The 12,914-nt window shown below is 36.1% G+C and overlaps 2 protein-coding genes across 3 annotated transcripts in view; both read left to right on the forward strand.

Moving 5' to 3' along the window:
* edrf1 (erythroid differentiation regulatory factor 1) overlaps positions 1-10,027 on the forward strand; it is a 14,684-nt gene extending 4,657 nt beyond the window's left edge. Inside the window, exons 7-25 of the mRNA XM_077238892.1 lie at positions 1-76; positions 414-535; positions 1,169-1,280; positions 1,379-1,526; positions 2,823-2,934; positions 3,035-3,146; positions 3,220-3,489; positions 3,645-3,716; positions 4,250-4,397; positions 4,490-4,681; positions 5,308-5,508; positions 5,728-5,949; positions 6,037-6,263; positions 7,215-7,373; positions 7,455-7,604; positions 7,705-7,858; positions 7,936-8,051; positions 8,595-8,773; positions 9,270-10,027. The exon at positions 1-76 is cut by the window's left edge and continues 17 nt beyond it. Coding sequence (XP_077095007.1) covers positions 1-76; positions 414-535; positions 1,169-1,280; positions 1,379-1,526; positions 2,823-2,934; positions 3,035-3,146; positions 3,220-3,489; positions 3,645-3,716; positions 4,250-4,397; positions 4,490-4,681; positions 5,308-5,508; positions 5,728-5,949; positions 6,037-6,263; positions 7,215-7,373; positions 7,455-7,604; positions 7,705-7,858; positions 7,936-8,051; positions 8,595-8,773; positions 9,270-9,432 — 2,935 coding nt within the window. The 3' untranslated portion in view covers positions 9,433-10,027. The remainder of the gene's footprint in view (positions 77-413; positions 536-1,168; positions 1,281-1,378; positions 1,527-2,822; positions 2,935-3,034; positions 3,147-3,219; positions 3,490-3,644; positions 3,717-4,249; positions 4,398-4,489; positions 4,682-5,307; positions 5,509-5,727; positions 5,950-6,036; positions 6,264-7,214; positions 7,374-7,454; positions 7,605-7,704; positions 7,859-7,935; positions 8,052-8,594; positions 8,774-9,269) is intronic.
* A 1,751-nt stretch (positions 10,028-11,778) lies between these two features.
* Positions 11,779-12,914, forward strand: part of tonsl (tonsoku-like, DNA repair protein) — a 31,175-nt gene continuing 30,039 nt past the window's right edge. Inside the window, exons 1-2 of one of the 2 annotated variants that reach the window (XM_077238893.1) lie at positions 11,779-12,034; positions 12,675-12,770. In XM_077238893.1, coding sequence (XP_077095008.1) covers positions 12,001-12,034; positions 12,675-12,770 — 130 coding nt within the window. In that variant the 5' untranslated portion in view covers positions 11,779-12,000. The remainder of the gene's footprint in view (positions 12,035-12,674; positions 12,771-12,914) is intronic. The other variant, XM_077238894.1, reaches the window with a different exon arrangement.

Genomic DNA, 12,914 nt, shown 5'->3' on the forward strand with positions numbered 1-12,914 from the left:
TACTTTAGGTCATGTGTCTTCAGTTCCTAATGAACAGAATCTACCCACGCTATTCAATGAAGGAGAAAACAGTCAGGTAATGGTATTTACCCAACATTCCCTAACATCCAAAGTCAAATCGTGGACCCACAAATTGTGCCTTTATGACACTGTTGAAAAATGTTGAAAAAAATCTACCCCTCCTATTTATATCACACTTCACTGGTTCATTAATCTCAAGATATTTACTTTTTGTGTAAACATTTTATTTAATTTTTACTAAATACATAGACTTTTTAAAAAATTCACTTTATATATTATGTTTTTTTTTTTACTCAATTGATAAAAGTAAATGACAATTACATTGTACAGCTCAGTATATATCTATTTGTATTTTGAACTGCCATTTTTCTTTATCTCTCTGACTCTCTCAGGGTTTGAGGAATGACTTTGTTCGGAACATTTTATGGACATTTGAGGACATCCACATGCTTGTGGGATCAAATATGCCCATATTTGGAGGTGGTCGCTACCCAGCAGTCAGTTTACGGCTCAGGTTAGTGTCCTAGATATGTTTTTTTGTGACATCTCATATATTTTTAGGATATATTTATCTGGTTATGATTATTTTTCAAATTAATTACATTTCAATTCTAAACCCTCTATATACACTACCCTTCACAAGTTTGGGGTCAGCAAGATTTTCAGTTTCTTTAATACTTTTTATTCAACAAGAATGCATTAAATTGATTAAAAATTACAAAAAAAAGTTTTAACTTTCTATTCATCAATGAATCCTGGAAAAAAGGTATCATAGTTTACACAAATACATTAAGCAGTACAACTGTTTTCAACATTGATGATAATAATAAATGTTTCTTGAGCAGCAAATCATCATATTAGAATGATTTCTGAAGGATCATGTGACGCTGAAGACTGGAGTAATGATGCTGAACATTCAGCTTTGCATCACAGAGATAAATTACATTTTGAAAAAGAAAACAGTTATTTTAAACTGTATTTATCACTATATTTTTTTTACAAATAATGCAGCCTTGGTGAGAATAAGAGACTTCTTTCAAAAACATTTTTAAAAAATCTTACCGACCCCAGACTTTTGAACGGTAGTGTACACTATATATACACTTTCCCTTTGTTTAAATATCCTGATTTCACTTTGTCTTAACAGGGACAACAACAAACCAATCAATGTTCTCACAGGAATTGATTACTGGCTGGATAATTTGATGTGTAATGTACCGGAGCTGGTCATGTGCTTTCACGTCAATGGCATTGTACAGGTAAGATGATTTGGTGATTATTAAATCCATCTGTTAGTTTTGCACATATTGATGTACAATAATGTTCGTTTTCATAATGGTTCAATTCCCGTTTATAGAAATATGAAATGATAAAGACAGAGGACATCCCAGATTTGGAAAATTCAACGTTCTCAACGCGGGTTGTGAAAGACATTGCACAGAATATCCTGTCATTCCTGAAATCCAACTGTACAAAAGAAGGACACACGTACTGGCTCTTTAAGGGTGGGTGGCTTATGTTCTTGATTTTACACACACACACACACACACACACACACACACACACACACACACACACACACACACACAGGTGTGATGTGGTTCAGGATGTGTGGAAGGAAGAAGACAGGGATCGACTGGGACTTGCTGTTTATTAGCACAACATCAAACAAATATAACGACGGACAATAGTTTCAGGGTAGATTCCTCTTGGCAGCAGCGTGCGAGTTCCCAGTCCAACTCTCTCTCTCACTCCCGCTGGCTTTTATGCGGTCTCTCCACGCCAAGTACTGCAATCAGACACAGGTGTTTGTGATCTGCACTTGACCTACTTACTTAACGCTCGGCTCCCTCCTCTCTCTCCCGCTACAGACTTCGCTAAACCACGCCCCCTCGCCACAACAGTGTTTCCGCTACATTCATCCTGCCGTGGCGGGCCGCCACACCAAAAATCACCCCGCTACGGCTGCAGCCTCCCAGTGAGGTCCGATATTGTGCATACTATTGTGTTATTGTTAAGCCCCACTAAAGGCATAAAAAACATTGTAAAGCACCATAAAGTTTTCACACTATATTCCAAGACTTCTAAAGTCATTCAATAGCATAATGTGAGGTAAAAATTAATATTTAAGTCGTTAAGTTAAAGTTAATGGAAACTCATCTCTCCATTCTCATTCTCCATTCAGCATTCAAACAGCGCGTCGCGTTTAGTTACGATAGTAACACGACGACACTCTCTTCAAGATCAATGTTCTCATTATTATACTTTATTTGTAGATAAAGGTCTATGGTTTGCATAAAATGACTTTATCTTGCTGGAGTTTATTGCGCTTTCTAAATCATATTCCTTTCTCCCGGGTGTCTGTTAGATTACAGCACTGGAGTAGAGAGCACTATGAACTGTTCTTCATGCGCACTGTAACTGAAATTTAAAACTGTTAAAAGAAAAGGCTCAAACTGTTGCATGGATAGAATACACTAAGCATAGATAGATATAATCTCTTCGCTTTGTGCTTTGAACTTTTCAATGCGAAGCGCTGCACGCTGTGACTTCGCATTACTTCAAGTGCATCATTCAACGCACGGGATGCGCATAATCGCTTTGCCGCTCTTATTGGAGCCTTTCATAGGGGAGGTTTAAACACCTGGGGCAAGGGGGCATGGCCCATAGAAATATCACCCTTCCCCTGGGGAAATGGGCCTGCCACCACAGCTGGAAAATATCCTAGAGGAAACACTGATATACATATAAGGTTAACAATATATAAACAATATAAACTACATGTCTGTTTCTCCATCCAGCTAGCGGAAGTGACATCGTGAAGCTGTATGACCTTACTACTCTGTGTGAGGAGGCGGCAGAAGAGAAATGCCAGAATCCCTTCACGCTTCCTGTAGCGGTGCTTCTATACAAGTATGATTTACCTTCATATCTACTTTTTTTTTCCTATTCCGTTTCTATTGCCTAATTTTCCCAGTCAGTATCAGAGAGGAATCTGGTGTTTTTACAACAGAGTGGCCAGCAACATGATGCTAAAGAAGAGCCAAAACAGGAAGAACTATGGGACCATCAGAACTCTGTTGCTCAACTGTGCTAAACTGCTGGATGAGGAGAGACATCCACAGGTATGAAGCTTCATTATATTTCCTGTGTCGTTGTGCATGATTTCTGACCAGTTCCATCTGTTTGCTGGTGTAGATCATCGCGTCTGCTCACTACATGCTGGCAGAGTTGTTTCAGCTGGAGGATGTGAGTGAAGACGAGGGGAACGGGGAGTCACTGAGGGGCGGGGGATCTGAAGACAGCTACAGTGATGAAGAGGAGGAGGAGGAGGATGATGATGAAGACGAGAGCTGCTCCTACAGGACCTCCTCTGAGCCACAGGACGACTCTAAAGCTGTAGCCGTCATCAAGTCTGTCTGGGAGCTGTCAGTTCCAGAGAAATACAAGAGCACACATCAGATCAGAGTAGGAGATCTTTTTGTAGTTAGATATAATGGAATATAAGCTGTCTGAATAATAGAAGTTAAAACATATCATTTAGGGTCAGTTTACACCTTGCACAAATTTGCATCAGCATTATGTTAACAATGTTCCGACACCACACTCCTCTTCCCTTCCAGCCCAACTGTGCATTTCCTGTGTCACAAGACAAGGAGGAGAAGTGCCGACTGGTCCTCAGCTACGTTCTGAAAGTGAGAACACTAGATTAATATTTGTTTTCATTTCATGTCTATCTATCTATCTATCTATCTATCTATCTATCTATCTATCTATCTATCTATCTATCTATCTATCTATCTATCTATCTATCTATCTATCGGTTTTGCTGTCTACCATTGAATGTATCTGTCTGTCAGTCTGTTGTGCTATCTATGTCTACCATTCAATCCATCTTGCTATCCTTCATTTGATCTATCTATTTGTCGTCTATCAATATGTCTAGCTTTCCATCTATTGTTCTGTTGATCATTCTGTCGATTGCTCGGTTTTTCTGTCCATCTATCTATCTGCTTTGCTGTCTACCATTGTTTGTATGTATGCGTCTGTCTGTCGAGCTATCTATCTGTCCACCATTCTTTCTGTCATTCTGTCCATCATTTGATGCATGTATTTGTCTGTCTGCCTATCAATCTATCTTTTTGTCTGTCTGTAGTTCTATCTATCTGTTTGTCTATCTATCTCTCTGTCCGTCCGTCAAAGTAAAGCTTTACATTTTTGTGTGTAGGGTTTAAAAGCAGTGGACAACAGCATAAAGAAAGAGAGTGACCTTCCTGCGGTCGACCCCAGCACACCCATCCCTCTAAAATATGAGGAGAGAAGTCAAAATGGAGCTGGAGATGTGGAGAAAGAGATTGCTCTACTGCTGGACAGAGGTCAGTAATCCCATCCCTTCATCAACTAAGAAACTCAATTAATTTCCACTATTTGATCGGTTACGGAATTACTCGTCATCTTGGTTACACAGTCGGTCCTTGTAACAAGGAACTGAAGATGCCGACACGCTCCGGGATGTTACCGGGCACATGGCAGCATCGAATAAAACTGCAGCTGTTCCTGAAAGCATCTAGAGCGTACTACGTCCTGTCCGATGCTGCAAGCAACCTGCTGAAGCACGGCCGGGCACTGCGCTACATCAAACTGGCTCTGCAGTGCCACGGTAAGAACATGCAGCTTTCAGTACTGTCAGAAAATTCAGGAAATACACTAACAATCAAAAGTTAAAGATTATAGAAATAACTATTGTTATATTTAGTTAAAGAAATTAATACTTTTATTCAGCATTTATGATCAAAAGTAACAGTAAAGACAATTATGATGTTACAAAAGATTTCTATTTCAAATGCTGTTCTTTTGAACTGTCTTTTGAAAATGTATCACGGTTTCCACAAAAACATATAAGCAGCACATCTGTTTCCAACATTGATAATAAATCAGAATATTAGAATGATAATAAATCAGTATATTAGAATGAGGTATCATGTGACACTGAAGACTGCAGATATGAATCTGAAAATTTAGCTTTGCATCAGAGGAATAAATTACATTTTGAAATATATTAAATTAGAGAACTTTTATTTTAAAGTGTAATAATATTTAACAATATCACTGTTTTTGCTGCAAGCTTAGCGAGCCCAAACTTTGGAATGGTAGTGTATAGGCTATGCATGTGCATATGTTCTCTTTAACCTTTAAATTAAAAAATATATATATTTTAAAGTGTGTAATGAAGAAGCCTATTAGAGCTGCTCAAACCTAATCTATGTGTGCTTTCTCTCTCTCTAGACGCGTACTGCTCCATCGGTGGTTGTCTCCACCCCCAGGTGCTTCTGTTCCACTGTCAGTGTCTGTCTCTATGTGGAGATGTTCAGCTCATGTTGGCCCAGAATGCCTCAAACAGAGCCGCGTATCTGGAGGAGTACAGCTACCAGACTAAAGAAGACCAGGAGATCCTCCACTGCCTGCACCGCGAGAGCTCGTGTCAAGGTCTGAACGCTAGATCACACATCATATTATACTGTGAATTATAATTACAGCTGCTGTTATTAATGGAACACTTATGTGAAGCGGGATTTTTGAACGATGAGATTTCACTGTGCGCAGGGGGTGGATGGGATACTAAAACTCCTGGAAGAGATGGTGCTATTGTCTATAATATTTGAATATTGACATTAACTGACCCGAAATTTCTCTTTCCTCTCTCAGCCTTTAGCATGGCCACTGATCTGGCCCCAGACCCAGAGTACCAGCTGATCGTCAGCAGCAAGTGTTATGAGGCCGCCCATGACCTTTTGACCTCCGGAGTTCTGAAGGACCTGGGACAGGAGCAGCTGGGTCAGGTTCTGAAACGGCTTGGTAACATCCGCAACGAAATAGGCGTCTTCTACATGAACCAGGCCGCGGCCATGCAGGCAGAGAAAGAAGGAGGTGAATTCTTCTTTGTTTGCAATTAGATTTAAATAACAAACTTTTGACCAAGAGTTGTGTGTGAAGTAGAGCTTTTTCTTCCTACAGTGCGCAGGAGTGTAAGCGTGGCCGAGCAGGAGCTGTGGAAGAAGAGTTTTTCATGTTTTGAGAAGGGCATGCGGGATTTTAATATGATTTCAGACTCCATAAACACAGCCCTGCTGCTGTGTAACATCGGCCGACTCATGCGTATCTGCGCTCAGGCTCACTGCGTCGTGACATCAGAGCAAAGCCGTGGGGAGTTCTCACCTGAAGAGGCTCTCTACTACAACAAGGTTAGACACACATACAGCCTCGAACTACTCAGATGTTGGCTTAAAGACAGCATGAGATGGTTTCTGCAATGCATGATATGATTTGCCTATTCTAAAAATAAATAAATTATATATATATATAAATAATTGTTATTATCTTAAGATTATTATCAATAAGAATAATTAATTTTGTACATGAATAACAAGTGGATACAAGTGTCTTATAATAAGATAAATATATTAAGATATTTATTGAAATATTATAATAATAATAATAGTAATAAAAATACTATTAAAAAATTTACAATCTTAATATAATAATCATAATACTTTTTTACTTATATAAAGTACATACAATTTTCATCTACTTTTTATCCATCTACATATTATTAAAAATAATTTATCTTGTAGATGGATAAAAAGTGGATACAAGTGTCTTATATTATATTAAGATTACTCATATTTATTTTATTATTATTAAAATAATAAAAACTTCTTGTTTGTATATCCCTTGAATAAATGTATTATGTTAAGATTATTATATTAATATTGTTTAAAAAATATTATAATAGTAATACTAATAATACATATTAATCTTAATACAATAATCGTAATATAAGACACTTATCTACTTTCATCCACCTACAATTGAAAATTATAAATAATGTATCTTGTAAATGGATAAAAAGTGAATATAAGTGTCTCATATTAAGATTGTTATAATAATTATAATAATTTTTCATTTGTACATCACTTTGATAAAAGTGTCTTATATTAAGAATAATAATATAAATAATAATAATAATTATGCTGATAATTATTACTATTATTATTATTATTAATAAAAATAATTAAGTACCTTTAAATAAAAAAATTGTCTGCTAAATGAATGATTGTAAATGTAATAAATCATCCATAATAAGACAAGGAACATTTTAAAAAAGGAATCTCGCTCTCTGTCTCCTTCAATAGGCGATAGATTATTATCAGAGGGCGCTGAAGTCTCTGGGCTGCAGGGAGAGTCACTCAGCCGTCTGGGACTCTGTGAACTGGGAACTCTCTACTACGTATTTCACGTTGGCCACACTCCTCCAGGACTACGCTCCGCTATCCCGTAAAGCACAGGAACAGGTAGAACACACACACTTTATTTAGTCTGAACACACTGCTGAAATGCTGAAATCCACTTGACATGAGCGTAATGCGTTTCAGATTGAAAGGGAAGTCACAGAGACCATGATGAAGTCTCTGAGGTACTGTGACCTGCACACGGAGTCCGCTCGCCAGCCGCTCTACCAGTACAGAGCTGCCACCATCCACCATAGACTGGCTTCAATGTACCACAGCTGCTACCGCAACCAGGTACACCATCATCATCATCAAACACGGGTTTTTAGCACACAATAAGCCTTAAGATGTTCCCACATGGACCGTTCCTCCCGTTTCTCTCTCTGTCCCTCAGGTTGGAGACGAAAGCGTTCGTAAACAGCACAAAGCTCTGGCAGAGCAGCATTATAGTAAGGCTGTGCGGCTCTTTGTAAGTCTGAGTGACGCTCCGTGTGAGCTGCTCCGCACACTTCTGGAGAGAGTGGCCTTCGCTGAGTTCACCATGGCGGGTAAGAAACACACTCTGCAGGAAATATCAGCCATAAGAGGTTGAACCTCCGACTGGATGTTGTTTTGTGTGTTCCAGGTCAGAACAGCAGTGCCGTGAAGCTGAAAACTTTGACGGGAGCTCTGGAGATCATGAGTGAAACACGTCATGCATTCAAACTCATTCATAAAGAGCTGCTGGAGCAACAGGAAAAAGTATATACTTAAACATACACACAAATTATTGTTCTTTCTAAAGCTACTTTTTCTAATGTCTAATCAATGCTTTTGTCGTCTAACACAATAATGAGTTTTGGGGAGTAATTTCTTACCCAAAATTGATGATTAATTTGCTATTAATAGGGCTATATATGTATATATTTATTAATAATAATAATTTCTTTAAATTCATTCGATATGAAAATAGCTGAGATAGCTTGATGAACGTGTTTGTCTTGATGTTTCATCAGTCGAAACATCTCTATTTCCATGTTATTATATCCATATAAGGCATTTCCTGAATACGTGTTTAATATTAAGATTATTACTTGAAGATTGTTAATATTTATTATCATTACTATAATAACAATAATAATTTTTCATTTGTAAGTCCCTTAGATGAAAGTGCATTATATTAAGATTGTTTATTATTATTAATGATTATTATATTTACTTTGAATTGTAATTCCCTTTGGATTTTTCATTTGTATAATAATTATAATTGTCCTCTTTACACTCTTATGTGACGTATGTTGACAGAAATTGACGGCAGAAGACTCTGACAAACCTGAAGAACTCCACGAGGGTTCAGAGAGCTCTTCCTCCTCTGAGCTGAACACAGAAGAGGTTGTGAAGTTAATTGGTGTCTTCGAGCCCAGTTTCTCCTTCCTGTTGCTGCAACTGATTAAACTCAGCACTGCAAGCAAACGTAAACTCAGGTGAGGGATACAAAAATATACATAATCCAGCAATATACTTAAGGAAGTACCATATTCCATCTCAGTTTATGCTACAGACCAGTGTTGTTTTATTATCATTATTATCTTAGTATCTGTTAATATTTTGAAATAATTTTTATTACTAATTTTACTTTTAGTAATTTTTTTGTGTTTAGTCGATTTTGTTAGTTTTTTATGTCTGTTTAATTTATTCATTTTTTTATTTCAGTTTGAGTCATTTTAGTACTTTAAATGAAAATGAGAACTTTTTCCTTTGGAACTAACTGAAATAAAAGAAGTTTTAAAATTTTAAATGTTTCATTTCTGATCATTTAATTGATTCCAAGTAATGTAAATGATTTTTATTGTTTGTTCGTTTGTTTTTTACAAATTATTTTTAGTCAATGATAAAAATCACTGCAACGGATCCTACAGAAATAAATAGCATTTGTAGTGTTTAATTCTGTGTGTGATGGTTTTGTGTTTTCATATGCAGTGGTAAAGAAGAGGAGCAGGTGAAGATCTACAAGAACGTATATTCTTGCCTTTTACGGGCCGAAAAGTCCGTCTCGCTCACCCAGCGGGTTGCCCTTTTCCTGGAGCTGCTGGATCAGCTAAACCCTCCCACAGGAAGTGATGAAGCAAGATCGTCGTCTTGAGAATCAAATCCAACTCGTTTGAGCAAGGACTCTTTAGCTTCCTGACCTCATTAATGCCAAGCATGCGGCAGTTTGGAGTTAAAACAATAAGGCTTTTACAGAATATAAATTTTACAGAGTATAAAAAAGGTTTCAGCTAGTTTTGGAAAGTGACCTGGTATAAAAATGTGAACTATGACCCTCACCAGCAGTGCCTTTCTTATGCTCAAATTGTGCTTGACTTCCTACTAGAGTTGATAGACTCTAACTAGATTTCTTTTTCTCTTTAATTGAAATCATTATGAGAATAAACAAACTGTACAGTTGTTTGTAGCACTGATATTTGTTGCTAACGGGTGATATGTACAAAATGTGAACCTGTGGTTTTGTTTTACACACTTTTTATTGGAAAGTACACTCACAGGCTTTTCTGTTCTGGTGCATAAATAAGCTCATGGTTTTTATTTAAATAAATAAAAAATATGCAGGTTTTCAATTTGAACACAAGTGCAATAATTATCCAGATTTGGAATTATGATTATCCAGATACAGTATTGTGAACATTTGGGATGGCTTGGCTTTTAAAAGTCTTCAATAAATTTCAAATCTGTTCAAAGTCAGTGTCATGTTTTTTCATAACTGAAACAACTGTTTACAAAGTGATGTCCTTGGAAACTTGTCTTCTGCTTTAAATATTTTGTATTCATGTTGGGAAGTTGTGCCTGGAGTGTAAAACTAATGTTCAAATTGTATCATTTGTCATAACGCAATGAAACAACGAATTGTGTAGACATCATTTTTGACCAAAATGTCTTACCAATCTTGCTCTCATTATTTCCAGCCTATACATCACAATGTGGGAAGTATTAGCTATATTATTAGATGTTGTTTTAGATTAAACAGCCAGATGGAAGGAGAAACCAAGAAGAATTTTGTTGAAATGGATAAATCTGGTCAATCGATTTTGGTTATTGCTCGTGTGCTGGATATGAATGGTCATAATGTCCATGCAGAATGTAAAGTTCTGTGGATGGTGTCAGGTATGTTCATAGGAGACGACTGGAGTGTTTTAATCTCAAATGCATGCGAGACGCCATTAAGCACAGCAGGGGAAACATAATATTATTGGGGACGCATGTCTGCAGCAGGTGTTGGAAGGATCTACAAAGTTGCTGGCGCTTTGAAAATGGACCAATATCTGCTGAATACAATCTAACCATACCAAATATTGGAGAACAAATGTGTATTTTCCAACTTTATAACGATTTCAAACACAGCGCATTAACAAAGTTGCTCGCAATGAAAGTGTCCATGTTCAGCATTTTTAAGTCTTCAAGTGGCCTCCGCAGTCTCCTAGCCTTAAAGCCATTGAAAACCTTTAGAAAATTACAAAGCTGAATTGTGGTAAGTCATGCAGGTCTTTCAATGAAGCTCAACTTTGGGAAGAACTTGAGGAGGACTGAAAAAAAGTTAAGCATGACACATGCGCAAAGTTTGTTGAGCCAATACCCAGGAGACTACCTGCTGAAATCAAAAACAAGGGAGAACCAACAAAATATTAATAACTAATTAGGCTACATTGTAGTCAATTGGTTAAGCCTTTTTTCCCCTGTGAGCTTTTTGTTTTTCTATGCCTTTTTTTGCATAATTTAATAAAACCTATATTTAATTATATGCTGGAGTTAGCCTTTCTTGTCAAATAATTTTGTCATTTTGATACCTTAACCAAGTTTGGTGTATTCTTCTTCCCAATAACATACTCCTCATATTTCGATTATTTAATAGAGTCTGAAGTGCCATTAAAAGTCAATATTGTGCAAATATTCCCTCCGGACATCACTTTTGAACACCACTGTACTTGAAGGCAGAAAACTAGTAGTATTTTGCAAGCCTAGTGTAATTTTATTTGTAGTTTAAATACGTTTAATATAAATAATGTTTCCCCCAAATTTGACCCCAAAACTATAAGTTTAAAAACATGATTTTATAATCATAAAAACACTTCTAAGAATAAGGAAAATGAAATACATGAGTATCGACGCTTTAGTCCCATTAATTGATAATAGTAACACCTGTTACTCTCAAATAAACTTGGTTTAAGTGTTTTATTAAGTATTCAAGTATTTAAGTATTCAATAAATATTGTTGAGACTACTGGTAATCAGAATAAAAGGAAATAACAGATTTCTTACCTTATACGTGTAATTCATCGGTATATTTGGCTTTTTAATAAACATATAACTGAAAAAAACTGAATGACAATGTCCTTATCAAGATGGCCTCTCGGTATGGACCATAGGTGTGGACATTTTCAGAAAGAGAATTGTGGGAAACTCCTGACGTCACCAGCAGTAGCCAATTAGCTTCTCTCAATGTTTCCGTACCGTGAACTTTGGCGCGCCGCTTTGAAAGAATCAACACATTAATGAAAATAGACGATCATAAGTATTGATCAGCTTTAAACCCGATATAAAGCAATCAATGAGGACGTGATTTATAGTATAACAGCTGTTCGCGCGCGGGTAGTATTGGTTATTATTCATTAGATGCGCGTAAATGTGTAGTAATCCGCTGTAGAGGTCCTGGTAAATGGACAGGATGACGTCTACAAAAGAAATCAAGCGTAAGTTATTACCTCTAAAATCATCAATAATATTATTTCTCTCCATTGTTTTAAGATCTGTACATTTATTGTCATATATAAGTCAATTCTAATGAAAAATGTGTATTTTAATGTAAACCACACCATCCACGTATTTATTTATTAGTTTGATGTTTTGTTTGTTTACATATGTAACGTTACATGTCAGTTAGAAATGTGTAACGTTATGTGTACATATACAATTTATACATATATTTCTTTAATGTAATGACTTATATTTTATGTACTAGAGTTTAATTATATATATATATATATAATTAAACTCTAGTACATAAAATATAAGTCATTACATTATATATACATATATATACATTTACTATAATATATAGTTGTTTATTATGTATTTGTTTATTTTAATAATTATGGTTTAGTACAATATTTGTTTAATATATGATATATAATACAAGATGCATATACACACACACACCCACACACACATATTATATATATATATATATATATATATATATTAGCTATTTCTTTAAACTTGTGAATTAAACTTAAATTATGATTTAGTATAGACTGTTATTACACATACACACATGCATGTAATACAGAATGTATATAATAAACTATCATTATTAATTTCATGTGTTTGCAGTACTACAGAAGGCCAAGAGTAAAGCCCAGAGCAGCAATAACCTGAAAGAGGAAGCCAGTCTGTGCAATCAGCTGGGGGAAGTTTACGCTAAAACAGGTAAAACAGACAATGAAACCCTTAGTAGACTTTATAATAAAAAAAAAGTGGCAAAGCTGTAGGTTCAAATCCTAGAAGGTTTGCTTTGTGAGCTGTCATCATGATTATGATGACCATTATTGTGACAGATGTTCGTTGAATGAA

This window comes from Siphateles boraxobius, unplaced genomic scaffold (genome assembly GCF_051911475.1).
Source record: "Siphateles boraxobius isolate OS27281-9 unplaced genomic scaffold, OSU_SipBor_1 22, whole genome shotgun sequence".
In the NCBI taxonomy this organism is placed as follows: Eukaryota; Metazoa; Chordata; class Actinopteri; order Cypriniformes; family Leuciscidae; genus Siphateles; species Siphateles boraxobius.